Genomic DNA, 25,335 nt, shown 5'->3' on the forward strand with positions numbered 1-25,335 from the left:
ACCCCCAAAGAGGTGGAAATAGCCTCCATGGACAAGAGCCCCCGGGAAGCTATGGGCAGCCAGCCACTCATTTCCTTGCCCTCTGTTCCTTCTTCTCTTCCCTCCGCCCCTCCACTACCTCAGTCCCCCTGAATGGCCAGCCTGTGCTAAGGGCACGTCTCTGACAACACCACTGCTGGCCACGGGGTCGGGGGTCCCGGCAACACTATGTCTCCTCTCTGGCATCTTGAACAAGTTGCGGGATAGCCAAAGACCATGGCTCACGAAGAGAAGGGTGAGGGTTCCTGGCAGAGAGGGTGTCTAACGTATTGTTGTGTGGCCATGAAGTTGGTTGCAAAGGTCGCTCGCTTCATGGGGAAGGCATGTTCTTCTACATCTAAACCCTTAAATTGTCACTATGCCGATCAGTGCTTGCTCTGGGTTTGGGCAACTGAAGACAGCCGGAACTCTGTTCTGAGGCTCAGCCCCAGCCTTCATGCCTCTGCTTCGACCTTCCTGGGAGACAGCGCGGCTCATCAGAAAGCTCAGACAGACGTGGACGCATCACGACTTTGCCCCTATACGGCTCTGCGGCCTGGGGCCGCGGCTGCCTCCGAGCAGTCTTGTTCCCTCATCTGCCAAGCGGGGCTGGACAGGGTGGGCCGTGGAGGCGGACGGGAGCCCCGCAGCAGGCGTGGAATCCACGTGTCCCTCCCTCATGCTGCCTGGCGCCGGTTGTCCCGCAGCTGCAGCCCAAGCCACGGTGTCCCTCTCTGTGACCCCATGGCCAGGACAAGCACTTTGCCCTAGGACTGTGCCTCAGGACCCGAAATGGCCCTGACTTGACTCGGCAGCTCCTAACTTGGCAGGAGCTGGGACCGGATTAACGAGGCCTCTCATTCCGAGGCTGTTTATCACCACGCTTCTTGCCAACGGTGTCAGCAAGAAACCTGCCTCCTTGAACTGAAGGTGAAGCCAGAGGAGCTCATAACCACAGCCTGTTGCAAGTCAGTCACACGCAGGCAGAACAGAAGTTCCAGCCCAGTGGTCAGGGCCCAGGTGGGCCCACCGGCCTTCTCGCCATGGCCCCTGAGACCCAGCACCCTCTGTCTCCTCCCCGGTGGGCCAAGGGCCTCTCCCCATCACTGGCACAGCACCTCAGAGTGCAGAGAAGTCAGACTGGCCAGAAACGAACTCAGTGCCAGAAACTGAGGCCTAAGTGAGGCGTATATCTCAGATGGGGCAGCCCTGCCCCTGGGGGTTTTGAGCAGGGAACACACTCATGCCCCTGCCCCTGCCCCCACTCCACCCCAAAGCTGTGGAGCTACGGTGGGAAGAGATCGGCTCCCTCTGCAAGTGCAGGGAGTGCACAGTGGGATGAAGACCCAGGAACTAGAAGGTTAAGTCCCAGCCATCTGCTGGCTAGCTCAAAGTCTTCAAATTGTTTTGTGCTCCAGCTCTCCCTTCTGAAGGAGAGGAGGCCCAATGCCTCCCAGAGCTGCCAGGGTGATGATGGGAGTGACAAAGAATGACCATTTCACACACCAGACTCCACATACCAGAAAAGAAGTAACAAGAGACATGTGGAGAGGACAGAGTAGATCCTGAATGTCCAGTGTCAGACCCCTGCCATGGGGTGCGTGGTAGGGATGCCATCCAGACCGGCCACCTTCCACAGAGGAGCAGTTGACGGAAGAGGCTCCTGCTTGCACCTGCCACTGCATCTGGACCTGGTTCAACAGCATGTTGCATCTCTCCAGCTTCATTCCACCCTCCTGACAACCCTGGGTTGGTAGGAGGCAGGTAGGCAGGACCAACGGGCATCTTTTCCAATGGAGAAAGTGAGCCACGAAGCAATTTCCCTGGGTCCCCGTAGGATGGGGCTAACTTTGATCAAGCAGAGAAACAAGCTCTCCCAACCTGGAGTCTATTTTCAGAGGCTCTTTCCATTTTTAATGACAACGTGCACCACTAGAATCAGCACCACCCAGGTCCCCAGAGTCTCTTTAATTGTCTGAGTTGGTGAAAATGTGCAGGCCTAGTCATTTGAAACCGGCAGTTTTCAAAGTGCTGCCATGGCGAGTAATTAAACTGTCTATTCTCCTTTGGGCTATGTTAAAGTTTTTGTTTGGATTTAGGGGAGGGAGTGAAACAGGAGACCAGATAAGGGGCGAGGCTGGCTGACGCTCCCTGCGAACCCAGGAACCTGTGGCAAACAAACAGCCCATACTCTCCCTGAACAACACCCTTCCTCCTCCCCCAACCCCCAAACCAAACCAAACAAACATAGGAAGAAAAACAGGATTGCTTTAAAGCCCTAGTTTCCGGATGAACATGAATAGGATTCAGGTGTGTCTGTGGTTCTGCAGCTTCTCAAGGAGATTCACAAAAATTCTTTCCTGTGCAGGACTCCAAGCTGAGCACCCAAAAGTAAACATGCTTTTCCAGAGCCTCCTTGCCTTGGCCCCCGGCCAGCGCTCTCTCCTACCAAAGTTCACAGAGTCCTGGCCCCAATCTGGGCGTCACTGCACATTGCCCCCAGGCTCACCGTCACCTCCAGGCCAGGGTGTTTAGACCAAACCCATCCTCTAAGCTTCCAGAGACCATCAGCCTCTTGTGCCTGCCAACTGTCCACTTCTCCATTCTGTTAGACTTCAAATATTAACCACACACCTCTCATGCTGGAGCAAAGAGTGAGCCATGAATCCGAATCTGAAGACTCCATCGGTGATGGAAACCTTGGAGAGGTTCCCTGGGCTTCCCTTTGGCCACCCATTAAATAACAGGATGCCAGGCTGGAATGACAGCAAAGGCTCATTCCAGCTCTGGAAATAAATTATCCCTAGAAGCTCACGGGAGGTTTTCCTTTGTGGTTTAGATTCCCATTTGGGGGCTGGTGCAGGCCATTCTATGAAGGACCCAGACCATCATAGTACCTTCCTCCCTGGCCTCTCTGCCACCTGCAATCCTGTCGGCCAACAGAGCTACCAGGTTACTCTTCCTAGAACATCTCCAGGATCAAAGGTAGCCAATGGCTCCCCACTGCCCCCCATTTTCACTGCCAACAGTCATGCTGCCCTCACCTTGTAGTCTCTGCTCAAGCCAAGCTGCTCTGCCTTGCTTCCTGGACATTCTTGCTTTATATCCGCTCTACCTCTACCTGTCCTGCCACCCACTGGGATTTAATTCAAGCTCGCCTCCTGCTAACTGCCCCAGTGTTGGTGGCAAATTTTAACATCCCTCACATTTAATGTCTCTATCATATTGTACTACACACATGCCAGCCTAGAGTTTTTACCAGATTAAGTTACTCTACAACTTCTAAGCAATCCAACTTTCTCAGATTAGAAATCTTTTCAGGGGAAGGCCAATGCCCTCAAAAAGACTGGCTGATTAAAACATTCATTTGTGGGAGTGCCTGGGTGGTTCAGCATCTGACTTTTGATTTCAGCTCAGGTCATGATCTCAGGGTCCTGGGCCCCGTGTTGGGCTCTGGGCTCAGCACAGAGTCTGCTTGAGACTCTCCCTCTGCCCTCCCCCTGCCATGCACCCACACTCTCTATCTTAAATAAATAAATTTTTAAAAAACCAGAAAACATTCATTTGTGTAACAAACATTCATTGAGCACCTACTATAGACTAGGCTCTGGGAATTTATAAATAAAACCCAACCCCTCGGAACATACAGACTGGAGGTGGAAACAGTGAGCAAGCAGATGATTAGAATACAAGTGCTAAGTGCTCTGAGAGAGCCTTGCCCAGGGATACAAAGGTTGGAGTTCAAAGGCTGATCATTAATCCAGATACCTGCAGGGACATCAGGAATAGCTTTCTCTGATAGAGCGGGCATCTTGGTGGACTCCTGAAATTGACCAGACGAGTCAAGGGACAGGAGGTGGTCACGGCAAAGGGAATAGAATATGTGAAGGCATGAAGATGCGAGAAAATTCATGGGCCAGTCATGGAATTGAATGGTTGGTATGACTGGAGCTCAGAGAGCAGAGAGGAGTAGTAAGAGTGGAGACCAAAGAATGGCTGCAGGTGGTCAGATCTTATCCTCAAGGGAATGGGAGCAATTGATGAAATATTGCTGTGACACCCAAGTGGAAGAGAGATCAGAGGGGAGTCTAGAGATGAAGGTCTCACACCAAAATGGTAGAGGACTGGGTAGGTTCAAGAGTTACTGATGAGGAGGGTTCACTATGAGCCAACTCAATATGGGGAAAAGAGGAAAGAGCAAGATAAAGACAGTGTCTGGCTGTGGGCCCATTGAGTCTGGGGTGCTGGTGCATTCCAGATGAAGAAGCTGGAGCACATGGAGCTCAGCTTTGTACATGAGTCTACGCTTCAGGAGAGCAACCCTAACGACACATACAGACTTAACCTTGAAATCCCCCCAGGAGAGGACACAGGGAATGAAGAAAACCAGAGAAAAGATCCCAGGGAACCCCTGATGCTTTAGGGACATTTAGGGACAGGGAGAAAAGCACTCCGTGGAGGATACTTTGGAGAGGCCAGAGACAGAGGAGGCAAACTAGTTCTTGGACAAGCTGGTGAAATGGGACTGACCAAAAAGATGGTTCTGCTAATTATGTTGTTAATCCCGCATGGGCAGTCACTGTGCCTCCTAATCAAGGAGCTACATTATTACCTCCATTAAACAAATGAGAAACAATACAACAAGACAGATCAAATAATTTGCTCAAGGTCAAATAGTTGGAAGAGCCTACATTCAAATTAGGGCTAGCTCCAAGGCCCAAACGTTCTTTCTACATCTCTACCTGTACACACACATATCCCTCAGCAAAAGTGGTGCCAACGGCTGGTGTCCAACAATCTCCTCCAAGCAACACTCCCTGGCCCCTACACGTGCCACAAGGATCCAAGGGTTCTGACACGTGTTTTGGGATGTTAGGTGTCTATTATTCCAAACTCTTGGGGGGTATTTTGTGAGGGGTGCTTGCAAGGGCATTTATACGCTGAGCAACCCAGCCTAACAGAGATATTTCCCTTTGCTGTCTGTCCACCACTCCTACTGCCTAAAGTTCCCACGACTTTTTATTTATTTTTTATTTTTGATCTGGCAAGTATATCTTTGGAGGGCATGGGCAGTGGAGGCAGGGAGGCTGGGGGATGAAAATGCCTGGGGAGATCCCCTCTCCAGACCACAATCAAAGATGTCTGTACCACAGGCTGTGTATATCACATGGAACAGGGACATTCTCTTTCCTTCTTAGTTAATGATAATTCTGAAAGGTTGCTAAATAAGAGTTGCTAGGCAATAGGAACTGCCTAGAGGGGTTTATGCTAAGCCAGGGGTGTGGATTATTGGGGGGAAAAATGTCAATTTAATTCCATGGAGTCAGCTGTTACCTAAACAAAATGGATGTTGTGCCTTCAGTGTCTCATTTGGGGTGAGGTGAGCAATCCCCTAATAGTACCAGCCCTTGTGATTGCTGTCCCGGGGGCGGGGAGGGGGAAGGGGACTTCAGCTTCATATAAGTATTCACTGCACAAGTCTTGTCATCGCCTGATGGCATACACCTTTGTGATGAGGCGTCACAGAAAGGATTACATTATAAAGAAGTGACAGCTCAGGCTCAGTCGTTTAGGGAGAGGGAAAGGGAAAGTTATGGAGTAAAATATATAGTTACAGCCATCTACTGATTTTTACATTCAAATGCAAGCCAAGGCTTGGGAAAAGACATACACTCAGGTTTTCTTAAGTAAATTCAAGTCCCACATAGGGGGGAAACAGCCAAACAGCTGCTGATTCACGTGAGTAATAGATGTGGAGGGGTTTATTAAATCTAGTTCTTACCCCATGTTGGTGGGGGAGGGAGAAACAATAAATTGTCCCCATATTTATAAGCCTGCAGTAAATCAGCCTATCATCCTACAGTTCCTACACTACAATAATATCCTAGACCAGTTATTTAGAAATGTGCTGTTTCAGAAAAACTGAAAAATTTCCACCTTGCACAAAGGGTCTGTAGCCAAGCTAAACCCATCTGGCTCCTGCCTGATGTGATCTGGGGAGAAATCAGAATGGGACAAAAATCTACCTTTACATTTCTCATGAGGTGAGATCTGTGTGCCTCTCGGGTAAACAGAAACTAGATACTAAGTCATTATGGGCAGCCCGGGTGGCTCAGTGGTTTAGCGCCGCTTTCAGCCCAGGGTGTGATCCTGGAGACCCGGGATCGAGTCCCGCGTCGGGATCCCTGCATGGAGCCTGCTTCTCTCTCTGCCCCGCGCTCTCTCTCTCTCTCTCTCTCTCATAAATAAATAAATTTTAAAAAAAGCCATGTCATTATCAAACACTTTCTCCTTTAGTTCCTCAAGCCAGTGCCCACTAGGAACATGCATGGCAAGGGAAGCCCCACCATAGTCTGAAATGGACCAAGAATATCCCAGTACCTCTAAAATCCTCTGCCATTCTGACGTGGTGATAACCCCCCATGCCAAAAAGCTCAGATTTCTTAACACGAAACTCCCTTCGCAGAAGGCAGTTCTGACCTAATCACTGGGGTGAGCTGGTTGACAAGGACACCAACTATAAAGATATGCCATGAAAATGACAGGTGGGAGGGGCAGGAGACAGTTTCCTTAAAAAGGAAAAGACATACATGCTGTTCGATGAAGACAAATGCTCCTCGGGTGGGTCGGGGGTGTGAAGGGTGAAGGTGTCATGCGGCTTCCTAAAGCCACACAGCCAGGGGCACCGTCTTTGGCAGCAGCTCAGTGGACAGACTTACAGAAGAAGATGGGAAGGCATGGCCTCAAGGGGAAGGATAAAAAAAAAAACCCAATGGTTGGTGAATTGTTTTTTTCTGAAACAGGGTATGAAAGAAGGTCAATAACTGGAATAATTCTTTAAGATGGATAATTCTTAAAACCAGTCTCCTGGAGAAGAAATGCCTATTCTCATTCTCTCTCCCTCCTCCACCCCTCCCCCCACCCTATTGAGGCTAACTAAGCAAGAGAAAAAAGACAATTTAATTCCCAGAGCTGGCAAGCCCGTGTGCCAGCCTGGGGACTTTTCCTACTGATATCAGAGAAGGAGGAGGTATTGACTTTTAATACCCACAAACTCTACCTACTATTTCTGATGGAATTGGAGGCCATACCACAAGAACAAAATGATTCTTTCTTAAAGGTCTATAAAAAGAGGAAATGAGTTATGGCTAAATAATTAAAGAATAGTGAGAAAAGTCTCAAACTGTACCTAGGTGTTCACTCTCTGGCTCTTGTAGTTTGAATCCTACACTATTTTAATACAGACTCATTTAATGTTTCTATCTGTCTAAAGAAAGACCTCCATCCAGTTCAACAAGATCTTCAGAGAAGATGGATGGTTCCATTTCTCCAACCGACTGACCACATGAAGGGAAGTCTTGCTGTATGGATCTGAAAGGGCATGACCAAGGCATCATCACTGAGAAGCACGGTCCCTTAATTTTATTCCCTCTGTGTAAGGTCACAGTTCCCAACCCTGGCTAAGGACCAGATTCACCTGTGGAGCTTTTAAAAAAATGCAGGTGCTCAGCACCCTTCCCACTTCAGTCAGAAGCTCTGAAAAGGGGACCTGGGCTCCGTAGCTTTGTTGTGTTCCGTTTGTTTTGTTTTAATGAAAGAGGGAATAGTCTTTTCACACACTTTTGGTGGGAGTATGAACTAGAACAATTCCTTTGGGTCCTATACATTTTGATCAAGCATTCCACATCTAGGAATTTAAATGTTGGATATGCCACACGCATGTACAAGAAAAAAAAAAGGCAACCAAGGATGAAAACAAGCTAAAGGTACTTGCTAAATAAATTACAGCATAGCCTGACAATGGGATTCCATGCAGTTAGTAGAATAGCTATATATGTTATTGTGGAAATGTATCCAAAAGGTATTAAATAAAAAGGGGAAATTGCACAACATTTTGTATAGTGTACAACTCTAATCTCTCTTTTTTTTTTTTTTTTTTTTTAGAGAGAGAAGCAAGCGTGTGCACACATGCGTGAGCTGGTGCTGGGAGGAGGTGAAGGGGCAGAGGGAGAGGGAGAGGTAGAGAATCTTAAGCAGGCTCCATGCCCATCTCAGAGCCTAAGGCAGGGCTCCATCTCCTGACCCTGAGATCACGACCTGAGCCAAAATCAAGAGTGGGACGCTTAACCAATTGAGCCACCCAGGCACCCTAGTATGGACACTGTTCTATGTATAGTGTGTATATATACATATATTTCCATAATCCCCCCCCACACACGTGCTTATAATAACAAAGAAAATGGAAGAGTGTCCAAGAAACTGTTGACACTTAAATCTGGGAATGAGATATAAGAACTCAAGCTGTACACGTGTACAGTTCTGACTTAATTTTACGACGACCCTATATTACTTTTGCAATTCAACATTTTAAAATAAATGGTTTCAAAGAGCTCCACCGGCAACTGGGGCCAAGGCTGAGAACCGATGACCTAGGGGAAATAGCCCCTGTGGCTGGAAGGCTGGAAGGCTGGAAGGCCATCACACTCCAGCTTGTTAATAAGGAAACCCACCACCCACACAGCATTCACACCATGTCATGCTCCCCACCTGCCAGAAGATGGCGCCCCAGAGGCAAGCATCCAGCGCTTCCATCAAAACTTGTCAAAAGCAATTTTTCATGAACCCAAGTCTTTTTACTACTCTAAGGACGATTTTATTTATGCCCAAAGCATTCTTTGCTGCTGCTTCCATAAACAGAGGTTTACACATATTTATGTCACATGTATTTTTTCACAGAAATCCATGGGCTGTTCAATATACTCAAATACAACACTGGGGAGATGTTTTCCTGAAAGGAATTGGCAATGCTTGCTCAGACCACCCCCTCCTCCTCCGCACTGTTTCCCTGTTGTCTTTGCTCTGGTTTACTCACCTCCTTATCTCATTCCAGAATCAATGCCACAAAGGCAAGCCAGGCGGTAGTCAGCCATGTGGGGCATTTGTCCTAAATCCATCCACACCTTTGGCCCAGAAAGTATGGGGCACAGGGCAGCCCAGGGCAAGTGCCACGAGTTTTTCTGCCCTCCCACTAACACTGATTTTCTGGAAGTGGGTGTGTTGCCACAGCAACTGTCAAATCACATCAATTATGCCGCCTCTAACCTCCCAACATCTTCTTTAAACATACCACGCTCAAGACACGTGGCTCGGCTGCCCTGGAAGTGCAGAGCACCAGGTCCCTCACCATACAGCAAAGTTTCCCTTTTCTGAGTAGGAAGGAGCTAGCCCCTTTGTGGATCAACCACCATATGCATTCGTTTTATGCTTTTATTTCCCCTATTTTCATTCCAGGTCAGTGTTATCACATGACACTATGATCTGAATTGTTTGCTGTGAGCTTTTTTACTGTGCATATTTAATAGACACTAATTCTTAATATCAGTCAAGAAAAACTCAATGAGTCACCTAAATATATCCTTCCTGGGATCCCCGGGTGGCTCAGCAGTTTAGCGCCTACCTTCGGCCCAGGGCGTGATCCTGGAGACCCGGGATCGGGTCCCGCATCGGGCTCCCTGCATGGAGCCTGCTTCTCCCTCTGCCTGTGTCTCTGCCTCTCTCTCTCTCTCTCTCTGTGTGTGTGTCTCTCATGAATAAATAAAATTAAAAAAAAAAAAATATATATATATATATATCCTTCCTATTGACATAATTTTGCCCATTCTTCAAGACACAATCAAGGATCATCTCTGATATTCCCTCTACACCCCATTCGGAGCTGACCACTCTTGCCTCAAGAGCTTCTCAAGTTCAAGGGACGGTGTATCTTTCTTACGTCTGAAACCCCAATACCTAGTTCAGCGCCTGGTAAACAGTTGGCCCTCAGTAAATATCTGGTAAGAAAATGGGTAATTGCACTCCAAAACAAATGTTCATTTGCTTGTGGTTCTCCATTAATCTTTATTATGTTATTAAGTAACAGGGATAATGATATGACGACTGGGTATCAGACTTGCAATTAAGATCTAAATAACACATCACAAATCCTTTCTAAGAGGGAGAATACAGAAAGTTCATTCCCAAGACTTTTATACCATCTTCTTTTTCATTCTTGTTTTTTTTTCTGATCCAAGAAATGCATTGAAAGGGAGGCTTCTCCATATGGGGAGAAGCAACGAAGCCCCAAAGAAGGAAGCCACCACATTCCTGGAGTCCTCACCAGGCAGCCTGACATCTGGTCTGCACTCGGGGAAAAGAGGCCACATCCTCACATGGAGATCTATTTTTGCATTCCGAACTGCTGATGCTTCACTCATACAACTCGCCTCACACACAGGAAGGGGAAGGGAACCAATATTTACCAAGTGCTGGCTGCATGCTCTATGCTGCTTCATATACGCAGCTCTCAAGGAGATATCAGCCCCATGGTCTGAGTCTGTCAGGAGCGCTCACCAAGCATGTTTCTGAGAAGCACACGGAGGTGAACACAGAGTAAGCAACTGCTTCCATTCATCTAGCTGATGGCAAATGCAGAGCTGATGCCCAGCATCACCACGTACCCATGCATGCTTCCCCACAGGACTATGTGTCTCCCTGTTGTGCTGGGCCGGGTCAGCAGAGGGTGGGCACCAGAAGGATGAATGAATCCTGTCTTGACTTATACAAACCATGCTGTGGGCTGAGCTCAGAGGCATTAAACATTCCTAACACCCCACTAGAGCATCCCTAGATCTCCTGGATCAGTATGTTTATTATTTCATGGTGTTTCACATTTAAAACTATTTTGGAAGGCACTGTGGACTTGAGAATCCTACCAAAGTGCAGAATTCATTTTTCAGTCAAATCCTTCCTGATTTTATTGGTAAAGCCTGTATTTTGAAAATCAGCCTCTTCATGTCCTTTAAAATCAGACTCCCCGGGAACTGGCCAAGAACTGAGTTGGCCACAGACACACACTCAGGTCAGGTTGTAGTGGCTCCTTCTGCCTTCATTCCTCCCACAGCTAGTTTCCCGGTCCAAACGTCACTGTTGTACCACCGACACAGGTGGTCAGAGGTCCCGGGAGTTCTTCTACCTTCCGCAGGCCACGTGCCTTCTACCAAGAAGCAGTGGCGGGTTCTGGTGTCTGACCACGTGGCCTCGTACTCCAGCCCTGCAGTCCACTAAGCGTGCTCCCTTCAGCATTTATTCGGTTCCCTGGGCCTGTTTCCTCACCTACTAAAGGATGCTGGTAGTGCCTCCCTAGTACTAATGACAGCAGTACCCAGAGGTTGTTTTGAGCTTTAATGAGATAATTCATGGAAACCACTTAGCTTGGTGCCCAGACCGTAGTAAGCACAAAAGAAGGGTTAGCTCTTCCTGTGTCATTGCTTTTCCACCCATCCTGTCTTATGGAAGCTCTATGTTCAGAGAAAAACTGGTACCCACTGCTGACTGATCCTCAGGATGTCATCAGTCAGGAGACAGCGTGCAGTGACAAGCTGCTGCACACCTGACAGGCATGTCGCCAGTGGCTCCCAGAACCCCGCGTCCTTAGGGTGCTCCGGCTGCACCAAGCCCTCCTCTCTGTGTTGGTTTTGTGTATTTGTCTGTTCGTCTTCAGCATGAAGGGAGGAAGGTATGTGCCTCCAGGGTTTAGAGATGCTCCAAAGGAATGTATGCACCCCCAGGAGCACTGCACGCCCCCCACCCTCTAAAAAAAGTGAAACCTTTCTATGGAACTAGCCTGGCCTTTTTTCTCCCCTAGACTAAAAACAGGCTAATTTATTAATACCATGGAAACAACATGCAAGGAAGGGGTTAAGACCTGAGGAAACAGACTTTTAATTATTTCAGTGCTGCTTTATGAGTTACCACATTTCTCTTTTTAAAAAGTTCCCCAAGGCCACAACTCAATCTGTAATGTTTAACTTCATTGACAACTGTGTACATACATTTGTATATGAATATATAAGGTCAGTATGTCAAATGGTTAATTCTGGGAGACAGGAGGAAGGGTGTCTGCTATGCACTTTTTCTTTTTTTTTGTATTTTAAAACTTTTTTCAAAACAATGTTTCTGGCACCTCAGTTGCTTGAATAATTCTCTGCACACTATTCTAGCCAGAGACCTTTGCCACCTCACGCTGGTGGGAGGGCTGGGCTTTTCCCCAGCATACTACTAAACTGAAGCAGAGTAAATGGAGTAGCAGAGGCACTTGTGGGAAGGGCCCAGCATCTCTGGGCGTTGCCGGAAGGTTCCTGCTATATTCCCTGCTGTGGGCGCACAGCACGTAGGGCACTTAGAATGGATTCAACAGGGAATGCTGAAGACATGACAAATGCAGGGACCAACCCATTCCAACTCCTGGCCCAAGAAGCCCCTCTCCCCTTCAGCAGGGCCATGTCTGTTTTAGCACCCTACCCGCTGGCTGGTGTGGACAGAAGTGCCATTCCGTAAACCAATCAAATCCTACACTCAAAGTAGTTACCCCCGGAACGTACCACACACCAAGGAGTACCTCCCAGGTCTATGAACCAAAGAAATATAAGCTAGTGTTTTTAAAAAATAAACATCTGGGCGGTTCGGGTGGCTCAGTGGTTTAGCGCCGCCTTCAGCCCAGGGCCTGATCCTGGAGACCTGGGATCGAGTCCCACGTCGGGCTCGAAAATACTCTTCATCCTTGACTATTAAATAGTTAATTGGAAAATAGCAAAACGTTCACACAGAAGAGCAGCTCACGGGAGCCTTATGAGCAGCTCTGAAGCTCTCACCATGTCAGCGGGGGTGTATGGCTGCACTTTGCCTCCTCCGAGACCACTCAAACTCAGCTCTGTCCCAAAGGAGCTCATCCTGGCATGCTGACCCTTTGCAAAGGCTCACCATGTTGAACATAATCCTGCCAGCACCACTGAAGATATATGAAAGTTCGCACACATTCTCTTTCAAAACCACTTATAATGAAAGTAATGTCTTTGTTATTTCAACAAATGTTTACTGAATGCCAACTATGGTATAAAGCATGTGTTCAAGTGCTGAAGATAAAAGCCTAGTCCCTATCTCTGAGAAACCGAGAGTCAGGTGCAGAGTCAATAAGCACCAACCGTGTATATGCAGAAGTGCTTTGGGAGACAAGAGGATGGGGTTCAACATGCCTTCATCGACTTCACTTTGTGCAAAATGAAAAAAAAAAATCCTGAAGGATTAAAATACACTGGTATGAGGACAGGCCAAACTCAAGACCAACAACTTAACCCACTGATTTTCAAAGGTACATAGTTCTGAGTGATAACTGCCCTGCCATTAAAATGCATGAAGAAATGCAGTGTGCATTGCCTCAGTTAATTATAAAATGAAATTACATTCCTTGAACACTTCCCCGAGTGAGGGCAGGGGGTAGAAGCCTTGAGGTGGTGTCTAGCTGGGTGGCAAATGGCAAACAGCCAGGGCTTACACATTTACTGTGGCTAACCTACCAAGCAGAGAATCCACTAGAGCAATGGAAGAACTGACACCTGATGCTGGCTACAGATCCTCTCAATCATCTGCTAGAGCTTCTGTTGATCGAAAAAGAAAATGCGACTAAAAAAACACCTGCCTGACTTATAAGGGGAAGGGGAACAAAGCTTCAAATGAACTCCTGAACATCAACCATTTCTCAGTACTTTCAGGAGACCTCTCTGAAACTTCAGAGCCACGGCCATCTCCCCCAGGAACCTTCTCTAACCTCACCTGGACTGATGTGATTGCAATAGTATTACTCGGTGAAGTAGCACTTGGTTCACCCCCCACGGAGCTGATGCATCTACCAGCCACGTGAGAGCTTGGCATTATTTTTACAGCTAATTACCAGCAGGTTTTTGAGACAGGCGGAATGCATTTCTGTCACTCCACTTCTGCAGAGTAAGCAAAGGCTTTACCAGGTGACCAGCAGGAGGCTGTAGCCTGGTCCCTGAGGTTCTGGGCAGCTTTTACAAATGAGGGGGCTTCCCACTGAAGCAGCGGCCGGGCATATGCACCTTGCTGGAAAAACTCTCTTTAAATCTTGATTCATTGTTGCAGGGCTGGATGGTACAGCAACAGTCCAAAGCAGAAAACACTAGAATCAGAACAAGGCTCAGCGCTTGGGAAATCCCTACAGAATTTATGGGTTGGCACAACTGGGAAGGAAGAGTTTATTTTGTCACTTGTTACAAGAGAGTCTTCTATTTCACTGACAGAAGAGAAGTTAGTAATTATTCCCATAAATCTTTGCTTTTGAGTCATTTTGGTCTTTCCTAAGGAGGGCTTAAAATTCCAGAACCAATTTTATTTTCAAACCTAAGGCAGGCACCCATAATAACTTGAGTATGAGGGGATATCAAAAGAAATATATTATATCGTCTCTTTCCTCTGATACCTCTTTTTGAAATTAGATATATGTTTCCCTGGAGGAAAAATGATCAGCTTGGTCCGTAAGAAAAGTAAGATGGAGAGATGGGACCAGAGGTGGAGAAGTAGGGGGTGGGGGTGGGTATTACAAAACAGTAAAGTACAAGGGGCGCGCAGAATAAATAAAAATAGACCAGTGAGGGAAAACTGAATGGAAGGGGTCCATTTGTTTATTTTAACAGCGTTTGCCATTCCAGGAGGCTTGCTGAAGTTCCTCCTTCAGTGGTTGGCCCTGGACCAACATCTGAAAGTCTTAGATCTTCAGAAAGAAAGATTTGGACAACGAAGTTGTTTTATCTGGGAGGGTAACTAGTTTGCTCAAGAGTTCCTGGACTTTGGTTTTGATGTTATTACCTTGGCCTAAGCTTCACTGTCCCAGGCGGTCCTGGCCGTGTTTACTGATTTAGCAAGGGAAACAGGAGGTCCTGGGAGGGATGGGGCTGTCTCCCAGGCGCAGCTTCCACGTTTGGCTGGATCCCTTATTACCTGGGCACACCGAAGATGGCAAAGATGGGGAAAAGTCAAATATTTTTTTAAAGGTCCTATCTCTCTACACTCATAAGAGGGAAACAACACTTCTCTAACTTACTCCCCAAATAGACACTGCCGTGGATGTTCTGCCAAAGAGTGATGCGAAAGTGTGTTCCAAAGTGAAATGTAAGCTTGGCCCAGTGCCCAGCTCTCGACTGTATTTTGCAGAGAGAGCTGCAGGCTGGTGTACCGAAGGAACACATTTCTCTCCACGTGACTGCAAGAGCCAGGCAGCCCAAGCAGATTTCTTTGTGTTAATAAAATGTGATCTCTAGACGGTACACACCAGCAGCCCTGGGAAGACGTGAGCCAGGGAGAAGGACCCAGGGAAACCCATGGTCCTGGCTGAAAAGGGACCGCAGGTGCCGGCAAACTCAGTTGTATCAAGGCAAGGCATTCCAGGCCTGGCAAATACAAAATGAGAACAGAGTCAGGGAGGAAAAGACATATTAGGTGCTCAGGTGAACGCTGCTTAAGAAATAAAAATAATCCACGGGATCCCATCAAACGTGATCCTATGCCAATGTTTATCCTTTCTTGGTAGTCCTTCATGAACACCTTCTCAAGATTAGGAGTATACCTGGGATTCTGGGCACCTCCCCACAAAACTGAGATTACCCCAAATATGGCAGTTTGACTCTTATGTTAAACTGTAGATATTCTGATCTGGTGTAAGGGGTGGCAAACACACCAAATTTCTATTTCCTCACCCCACAGGGGCCCAGCAAACACAATCAACTTTCTATGAACACAAGCAACCATGGGGCTGGGAATCATGAGCAACCAAGACAAGCCTGGCAATCTACATCTTTGGGGAGGAGGTTCACAGGCTGAGGCGGGAAAGTGGGGATTAGCCACCCCTGCTCATTGGGCCTCCTTTTCACACAGCAGATCACTTAACCTCCAGAAGTTTCCAATTTACTATGTCCTCTGGCCAACTTGATCTTTCCAACGTGGAGAGCGTGTGGAGGCTGAAGGTCCCAGGGACAGAGTATCAGGGCCCTAGGGAGCTTCTGAACCTCTCAGGGACAATGTTAGAGACTGCAGGACTTGACACACCAATGGGTTCCTCTGGTTAAAGGGAGTGGAAAGTCCTAGAAATCACTGCTCCTCTGCTCTCCTCCCTCTGCAGGAGGAGCCCAGCCCCCAGGCTCCTTGACCACGGGCAGGCAATCAGCTATAACTAGCTAATTATGGAGCAGCTGAGTTGATGCGCACCTTGCAGGCCCAGGTGAGCCTTCACCTTTGGTTAATCTGCAAACCAGTTAATCGGCCTCAGGATAATTGAAAGTTAATCGTATGCAGAACTCAAGTGCAGTCATTGGAAACAGCAGAAAACCACAGGAGCAGAGTAAGTGAGGTCCACTCTCTGCGAACTCTCTCAGTCCACTCTCTAGATTCTCCACTGACAATGTTTAACCTCAAAGCCACCACCCCGCTGCCTCACACACCCCTGGACCCACCTCTTGTCACCCAGAAACCTTGACCCCAGGGAGCACATAGTAATTTCTCAATAAAATGTGATCATTATTATTCCACTGGCGCAGCACGTGGGTCTAAAGCTAGGAGACATTTGGGTGCCTATGGGAAGCACACTGGGGGAGCTGTGAAAGCATTACAGGTTCAAACATCACCAGGAAAGCAGATCAACAGCACAAAAACATGAAGCTCATTCTAAAACTGAAGAGATATAAACTTCTGAATATCGGTTCCATCAGCATGGATGACAGAAGGTCATCCCAAGCCTAAGCAAACTAGTAAATTCTCCGATGCCTTCTTAAAGAAGGTGGTGGCACTTCTGCTATAAACGTTAAGAATCACCGTGTGGGGGACTGGGGGCCCAGCCCCCTGGTCACTTCAGGGAAATCTGCAGCCAGGACTGCTGGCCACAGCCTGCCAGGTTTGGTGGTTTGTGGCCGCCTCTGCTGCTGCAGTGAGCCCCCACCCAAGCCTGACCTCCACTGCAGTATCCCCTGGAACCTGATGGGGATGCTGGTTTTGTAACTTCTGTCCCTCTTGTAACTCCTGCCCTGTGATCATGGTGCAGAATCAACAGACTTCACTTCCATTCTATCAAACTAACCGGAATAAGCCTCTCGCAGAGAGTGAAACAGTATGTGCCAGGAGCTTGGAATAACACTTTTCCGGGACACCAGAAACCGCACTGGCCCGAGTCCTTGATCTTCTGCCCAGAGGAGGGATGAGTACTCCAGGATCTTCCCAAACTGCTCTGTAAGGGCAGCAAATACCTGGCACAAATACTGTCCCACCTATGCCCATGGCAGACATCCCTAATTCATCACAGAACTCTTTCCCCTAAGTCCAGACCAAGCTTGAGTCTTTCAAGATGACATTCCAGGCACCTAGCAATCCACTGCAGCCAGCTGGGAGGTGAAACCTACTGCCATGGTGGGGAAGGGGGAGCCCCTACGAACCTGAATCCAGACATGCAGGGGAGCAAGCCAAAAGCAGAGCTGGCCACCGCCCTTCAAAAGAGCTAGCTGTGGGCCTTGGGGTTTTCCTTTTATTTTTCCCTTTCTCTTTTTTAAAAATTATTTTGTCTGGCTAATAAACCACTGCTAAAAAAAATCCAACTCCTAGAGCAATAATTCCAGCCAGAGAACCTGCTTTCAGGGTTACTCGGGAATGCTGAATACCAGAGAGAAGCCAGGGGTTCCCATTCAGAATGAAGACCATTTTTAAAGAAGAAACTAGCTTTAATACTGTTGCATTTTTTTTTCCAGATGTGTCAGATGGTTTTTTGCCTTTCAGCTTTAGTTTTAAACGCCATCATTCTCTATGAGTGGCAAAATGTCAGATTCTTAATCCATCTGCTTGCTTGGGAGCAGTACCATCACCCCGAGGCTCTGCATTTTTTGCACCAAAATTTGAATGTTAGTCTTCCAGCTCATAGTAGTCTTAGAACAGAGTCACAGAGATAAAAATAGCACCCATGTTTTACAGATAAGAAAACAGAGGCCTTGAGACATTCTGTGACCAGGAATACACAACCCAATCCTGGCCAACTTGCTCTAGAACCTCGATTTGGTGGATTTCAGATTCAGAGCTTTTTGTAAATGGCCTACCTTCAAACTGCTGCTACATGTTTTCTCTTTTAAGATTTTATTTGAGAGAGAGCAAGAGGGCATGAGCTTGAGAGGGTGTGCTTGAGCTGGAGGAGGGGCAGAGGGAGAAGCAGGCTCCCTGCATACTGCGCTCGATCCCAGGACCCTGAGATCACGACCTGGGCTGAAGGCAAAAGCTCAACTGACTGAGCCACTGAGGCACCCTCATCCCCCCATTCCCCCTTCCACCTAAAACCCAATGGAAATAACAATGCTAACCTAATGCACACTTTAATTTGAATTTACTTTGGTCAATCTTCTAATTGGCTAACATATTTATGACATACTTATAAATTAGAAGAATGAAGGTTATTCTCATCTTACAGATGAAGGAGTAAAACCCAAAGAGACGTTGACCACTCACTTAAGATATTTAATAGCATAGCTGGGACTATAAAAGAGGTCTTTTAGTGTAACTAAAGAAGCTTCACAAGGCTTTGCAAAGACTCAGCCCAACAACACAGAAATCTGGAAGAGTCCAAACACTGAAGTACAAGTACCTTTTAGAAAGTAATCTTTAAATACCAGATTCTTAGTGCACCTGGGTGGCTCAGTAGGTTAAGGGTCTGCCACCAGCTTAGGTCACGATTTCAGGGTCCTGGGATCGAGCCCCACTTTGGGCTCCCTGCTCAGCCGGGAGTCTGCTTCTCCCTTACGCTCTCAAATAAATGAATAAAACCTTAAAAACAAAAAAACAAAACAAAAAACAGATTCTCACTCTGGAATGAAAACTGAGTGACAACTGAACAGGCACGATCCCAGGTCTGTTCACGGATTAGCCCATTTAATGTAATTTAACCCCATGATCATCCTGTGACTGGCTGCCACAGACCATGCTAGAAAAGGTGGGGGAGGGGCTCAAAATGTAAGTGACTTGCTCAAGGTATCATGGGTTCTCAGGAGACCTCAGACTCCAAATCCAATTTAATCTAGTGCCTAAGGGGTCCAACCGTGACATGCTCGTGCTATTAGGACTGTGTTTCTTTGAATATCTTTATCAAAGCTTGTTATTTCTGCCTTAAAAATGATTTCATCCTGATCTCCATGGTTTTTGGCCACTGAGACGTGCCCAAATTTATTTTTAAGCTGCCTGTAATCAGAGTGGAAGGGCTGATGAAGAAAAGAAAAAACGTACTTTGGCGACATAGCCATAATATGCAATCCTCCTGGGAGCAGACTAAGCTTCAGGAACCAACATCATTTCTAATATGAGCTGGTTCCTACAACCTCTTCCATTAAATGCTTAGCATCATCCTGGCTTTAACACATAATGGGTATTGCTATGATTTCCTATGCATTTAGCTGATTTAAACTTAGGAGCATTGTGCCCACTCTTTTATAGAAGCACAGAGATATTTCATTAGATGTAAAAATATGTGCAGGGAGCTCTAGCTGGAATCAAGAGGGGGAAATCTTGCTTAGTTTGATGTACTTTGTTAATCTTAAAACAGGACTGTTGTACCTTGAAAAGCTTTATCCTGCCACACCCATATGTACAGTACACAAAGTACTATGTCAAGACCTATGCCAAGAACTCCACATCTCTAATCTGGTTAAAAAACAAAGTCATATCAGGTTAATCCCAATTCTTAAATTAATCAAATTCTCATCATCTCCTTTGTGTAAAAACTAGTTTCATACTTTTCTTCCAAATAATTTGGTTTTCTCAATTTCCTCACGTTCCCATTCCATTTCAAAAGAAGGGTCCATTTTTCCTATCTGGAGAGCTCCCTGCTACTTTTCCATCTTATAGCGAGAGTTAAGAAGAAAGCCTCCAAGGGATTTACATGAGGAGGGGCAAAAGAGCAGAGAGTCGGCTACCACTGGGGACCTACCGCCCTGCTTCTCCTCCAGCCAACAACTCATCACCAACAACTAGGAGGCTGCTAGTTCTCCAACACGTGATCTAAAAGTGTCACCAAAGAGAAGCCCAACTCATAAATCTTATGGCATGAGGGAAAGGCTTGAAAACCCCCAAAGAAATGTACATAAATTCCATTTCTCCCTTTCCCCCCTCAAGGTCTTTTTTTTTTTTTTTTAATCTACGATAGTCACACACAGAGAGAGAGAGAGGCAGAGACACAGGCAGAGGGAGAAGCAGGCTCCATGCACCGGGAGCCCGACGTGGGATTGGATCCCGGGTCTCCAGGATCGCGCCCTGGGCCAAAGGCAGGCACCAAACCGCTGCGCCACCCAGGGATCCTCCCCCCTCAAGGTCTTTTAGCCACAGAGTCAGAGGATGGTAGGGGGATGGAGATGAAAGACACAGCCCTGGCTTGTGGAGCATCCATCTCTTAGCAGAGCCACCCAAGAAAGCAGAGGGACCACACCAGAGCTCCCAGGTGATGTAGATCTTTCTACAGAAGTCATTACACAGGATTCTTAGCCCCACTGTGCCTCATTACTCATCCTTCCCTACAACGACACGGAAGGTGGGGAGCCATTTCCAGGCCATCGGTGCTGGAGCACAAGATGCTCTCCCTGACTTAAGTGTCCACACGGTGATGTTGGGGGCAGAGGAAGAGAAGAAAGAATAGAATACAGATCCAAGTGACGAAAGCTACCACTCATATGCTGAGCACTGCTCAAGGGCTTTGCATATATCACCTCATTTACTCCTCCAGGAATTATCTGGTATAGAGCAAAAAAACAAAGGCAGAAGATTTACAGAGCCAAGATTGAAGTTCAGGTCAGAGGTTTAATGACCATGTTATGCTGCCCTTTGATGCAGAGAGGGGAAGAATGAGAGAAAGTTGCTCCAATAGATGATGATTTCATTAGTCGAAATCAAGGAGAAAAAAAAAAACACCCAACACCATCCTTGGGGATTGGTCTAAGACATCCTCTCCGATGGCCCGTAAATGAACCATACACTTCTGGTTTCATACACTTTTGGTTTCAGTTTATATACACACAGGTAAGGTCTTTAAAGACTAGTTTGTACTCAAATAAGTTAAATGTGCCTAGGACTAGATTTGCATAATTAATCTGCTTGGTGATATCTTCTTCATAAAGACAATAAAGATGTAAACTTCAGTTTAATCAATTAAAGGTCAAATGATCACAAAATCTGAATCAATGGGATGTGACTATCAGGAAAGCTTCAAGGTAGAAAGAGAAACAGAATATAAATAAATTTAAATTGCTTCTTCACATCTAGTTTTTGTAGTAGTGAAATTTCATTCATCTTCAAAGTTGTAAGGAATCCAGTAACTAAATGCCACTAAATGGCCCATTTTGTTTGAGTAAATTTCACTTGCAATGCTAAAAAATACTTATTTTTGACACATATAAATATTATTTTAAAAATCATTCAGGTGGTCATTGGCTATTTGAAATAAACACAGGCTAGATTCTACCAGAAAAAAAAGACACTTATGTCTCCTGGGAAAATGTATTAATATAAAGAAATCAACTTTAATGAAATAAATTCTATGAAATTCGTATACAATCAGTTTTATAAATGTATCCTCAGAAAGTCTATCAAGGCTTTATTTCTCTCTTTACCTGTTCTATATCATCACTCTTTCCTCTCTACATCTTACAGTGGCCTTTGGTCTCTTAAAAGCAATATTATTTTGACTGGATCCAAGATCCCCATCCTATTTTTAAACTTTTCTCTAGTAAAAGCCTCCATAATCACCTTAGTGATACTAACAAACGAAGCCCACAGCATAATGAATCCATTCTAAGGTGAATTAAGTCTTCGGTTTAATCCTCAGGGCAGATGGAATTTAACTGTTTGCCACTCTCCTTAGAAGTATTCTTCATATCTTGGGGTATTGAGATCTCTGAGCTGGGTAATCTGATTACTGCATTTCTAGATGATCTTGTTCATCTGGTTTACAGCATGGATTCCCATTGGTCAGGGCCAGGTGGCATCCTTCCCCAAACAAACCTTACTTTTCCCATTCAATTCAATTCAAGAGGCATTTATTGTGCATGAATGGACAGCCTCGCTTCTTAACTCTTTCCATTAAGTGCAGAGGCAGTGACAGAGCAGCAACGAGACTTTCCTTCTCTGCTCTGCTGTCCAGGCCTAGATTCCATAGCAAAGACATCAAATCAGACTGTTAAGCTCAGAGCTAATTAGAAAAGAAAGCATTGCTCTTCCCCACTCAAGGAGTTTTCTGCCAAAGCACTTATTTTTGCTGATCCATTTATGCAATCCCACTTTCTAAGAGAACATTTTGTCACAGATGATTTAGTGTTGTAGCTCCCTGGAGCATCTTTCTGCAGCATGCACTCATTGTTTTTAGGAATCTACGTCTCCCAGGCAAGATTTGAGAGGGAAAGGGGTTTAATTAGCCACAAGCCATCTCTCATTATAAGACCCCAAATTCCAAAGCATTCTTCCAAAAATCAGTAATGAAAAAAAAAAAATCCCAGATTAAACTTCTAAAAACAAAAGTTTTAGGAACCTTGTGTGACAGCGGAATTGGTGATTTTTCAGGACAGAAAGTGAGACTGGATTCCCATTATGAGCTCGATGGGTAGGGAGCTGAGAGTAACGATATTTGTTAAAGTCAGGAGAGAAAGAAAACAAACATTTTAGGAATTTCCACCTTCAGTCACGGAGTGTGTATCTACCAGAAGCCAATTTCACAGAAACAAGCACTGTATGGTTTTCCCCCAACAGACACTCAATTCTGCCAACACTCCTGTAATTGTCTACTGTACATAGCTGGAGGTGAAATTGCACACATTGACTGTTATTTTTTATTTAAGTTAACTGGTTTGGGTTAGGGCAACTCCTCCAGCTTTCTGTAATCTTGGCTTGATATCAGAGTATACTTCAGGGGTGTTTGGGCAAGTCACTTCACGCATGTGCCATTTGGCGTCCCCATCTCATCCCCTAGACCCTGTCCCCACAACACAAAGCCCCTTTGCTGTAGCACCATTCCCAATGCAACACACACACACACAAACACACACACACACACACCATATCCACCATATCTAAGCATGATGCACAATTAATTCCGGTTTCAGGGAAGAAGGAAGCCACAAATACAAGGTCAGGACTCAAGAATGCAAGACTATAAAGATTCCTTTGTCTCTCAGGAGTAAAATTAATAAGCTGGCCAGAAACTTGGCTAAGTATTTTTAGCTGGATATTACTGCTGCAGGTAATCCTTATAATCAAGTACTATTTGTATCACTGAGACATTAACGTGTTCTTTTCTCACATACGTATATACACACAGAACTACAACCAAAAAAAACCACACTCAGAAGTCAGTTCAATACACTTGTTTGCAAACCTAGTCAGCCTATAAAAGAGGCATTTAAAAAATGATGAATGTTAATGGGTTGGGTTTATTAAAATCTATTTTTCTCCTCCTATGAGACCAGGCCTGCTTTTGGACTTCTAAATTCTGAACCATTCAAATCCCTCAAACGATTTCCTTGCCAAAGAGTGTTTCCCCCAATCACTGAAATCATAAAGCCCAAAATGATGGGCTTCATAAGTGAAACCTAAACCCTGTGTTTTTGAATTACTTTCTCTAGATCGTTAGAACATTGTGTTTGCAAAAGCTGTTTGATGTTCAAGGGAGAGTATTTATTTTCAAAATAATAATAATAATAATAAGGAAGTCCCGCTCTGCCACAGGAAACTATTGTGAAGTATCTAAAAACGTTTCAAATCCGACCTTGAACCCAAGTGGAAATGTCCACATGCCACTTCCCTCCTCGAAAACCTTCAGTGGCTCCCCACTGCCTACTGGATAAAGTTCAAGCGCCACAGCCTGGCATTCATGAAGCTGCCAGCCTGCCTGGCACCTGCCTCTCTAGACTCATCTCCCCGACTCCTTCATACGGATCTCCTGCCCCAGCCAAACTGGATCTACACCTTGTTCCTTAAACACCCCGAGGGCATTCCTGCCTCTAGAACCCTGCCACACCACCACCCACTCAGCATTCTGGCTCTCCACCTCTCCTTCCCAGAGCCAACACAGGGTCTAGCCTCAGGAACTCTTACCCGGGGCAGTAGCTGCTTCCTGTGAGGTCTGGGGCTTTCTTATTGTTTGCACTCCTCCTTTATTTATTTTTAAACATTTTACTCACTTTCTTGATTACTCTTCACCTCCTCTTTCCAGGAGATTTATCAGAGGCCTCTGTCCCCATCGTATGGCACCAAGGACATCCACTCTGTCTTGTCACTCATCCTTTTATCTAAAAATCCTACCTTCCCTACTAAATTGCCATCTCTCTGAGATCAGAAGCTTAACTGTACCCTGGTCTGTCTTCCCCAGGGTACACCACAAAGAGAAAGCTGACGCTATTTCTGGGGACAGTCCAGTGGCTCCTAAAACTTCCTCTGTTGTTCCTTAACCTTCCCATCATTTACAAGTGAAGAGTAACGGGACTGACTTGTGATCAAGGCTGGCCCCTTATGTGCCAGGGGCGATGCTGGACCCTTTGTGCACATTAGCTCTAGAAAGCTCACACAAACCCAACCAAGATGTTACCTTGTAGACGAGAAAAGGAAGGTGCAGAAAGAGTAAGGATCTATCCATTACAGGGCCATTTGGGGGAAAGAGGAATTATTATTCTGGAATATTTCTGTAAAATACTGCTTATAAGCAGGAGGATGAACTAGAGCGCTCTCCTCCTCCGGCACCATAGTATGCCTTTTGGCTTGACTCCCGAGGTCCTTATATTGCTTTTAAGTATAATCACTAATGCCTATGATTAAAGATTCAATAATAACATTGACTGATTGATTTACTAGCAAATATGTCAGGGAGAAATCTTCTAATCAGGAGCTTATTTGAACTACATTTTGTCTGTTTTGGTTTTTAACCTCACGAGCAAGGAGGAATGATTACAGGTTACCCTTAGCTACCCCAGGTTATCTGAAACTCAGAGGCTGAGAGGAGCAAGTGAGACAATGTAGAGGAGCAGAGGAGAAACTGAAATTCCTTGACCAGAGGCCTTAATGGGCTAGGGAAGGGAAGTACGCAGACTCACCAGGAGACCAATGCTAGGTCCTCCTAGGAGAAAGGACATCAGATGGTAATGAGGCTGCCACTCACAGCAGTTACGAACCGTTATTGAGCGCTTACTGTGTGCCAGGCACTGTGCCAAGTACTCTACATGCACTGGCTCACGGGATCTTCACCAACCCCATGAGGCAGATCCAGTGATTATTCCAAAGTTCCAGATGGGAAATCAGAAGCAGATCATTTAAACAACCTGCTGGAGATCATGAGCAAACACGGCAGTCATGATTCACACCCAGGTTGGCTGGTTTGTTGGACCGTAAGCTCTAAGACACTGCTCTGTTGCCCATACAAAGCTGTCTCAGACA

The 25,335-nt window shown here is 46.0% G+C and overlaps 1 protein-coding gene across 6 annotated transcripts in view; it reads right to left on the reverse strand.

The window, feature by feature from the left end:
- Positions 1–25,335, reverse strand: part of HLF (HLF transcription factor, PAR bZIP family member) — a 54,682-nt gene that overhangs the window by 18,654 nt on the left and 10,693 nt on the right. The window contains exon 3 of one of the 6 annotated variants that reach the window (XM_077852632.1): positions 14,512–15,299. The exons of the other annotated variants lie outside the window; for them this stretch is intronic. Coding sequence (XP_077708758.1) covers positions 14,950–15,299 — 350 coding nt within the window. The 3' untranslated portion in view covers positions 14,512–14,949. Of the gene's footprint in view, positions 1–14,511; positions 15,300–25,335 lie in introns of those variants that run through there. 6 annotated transcript variants of the gene reach the window in all.

This window comes from Canis aureus, chromosome 16 (genome assembly GCF_053574225.1).
Source record: "Canis aureus isolate CA01 chromosome 16, VMU_Caureus_v.1.0, whole genome shotgun sequence".
Lineage (NCBI taxonomy): Eukaryota > Metazoa > Chordata > Mammalia > Carnivora > Canidae > Canis > Canis aureus.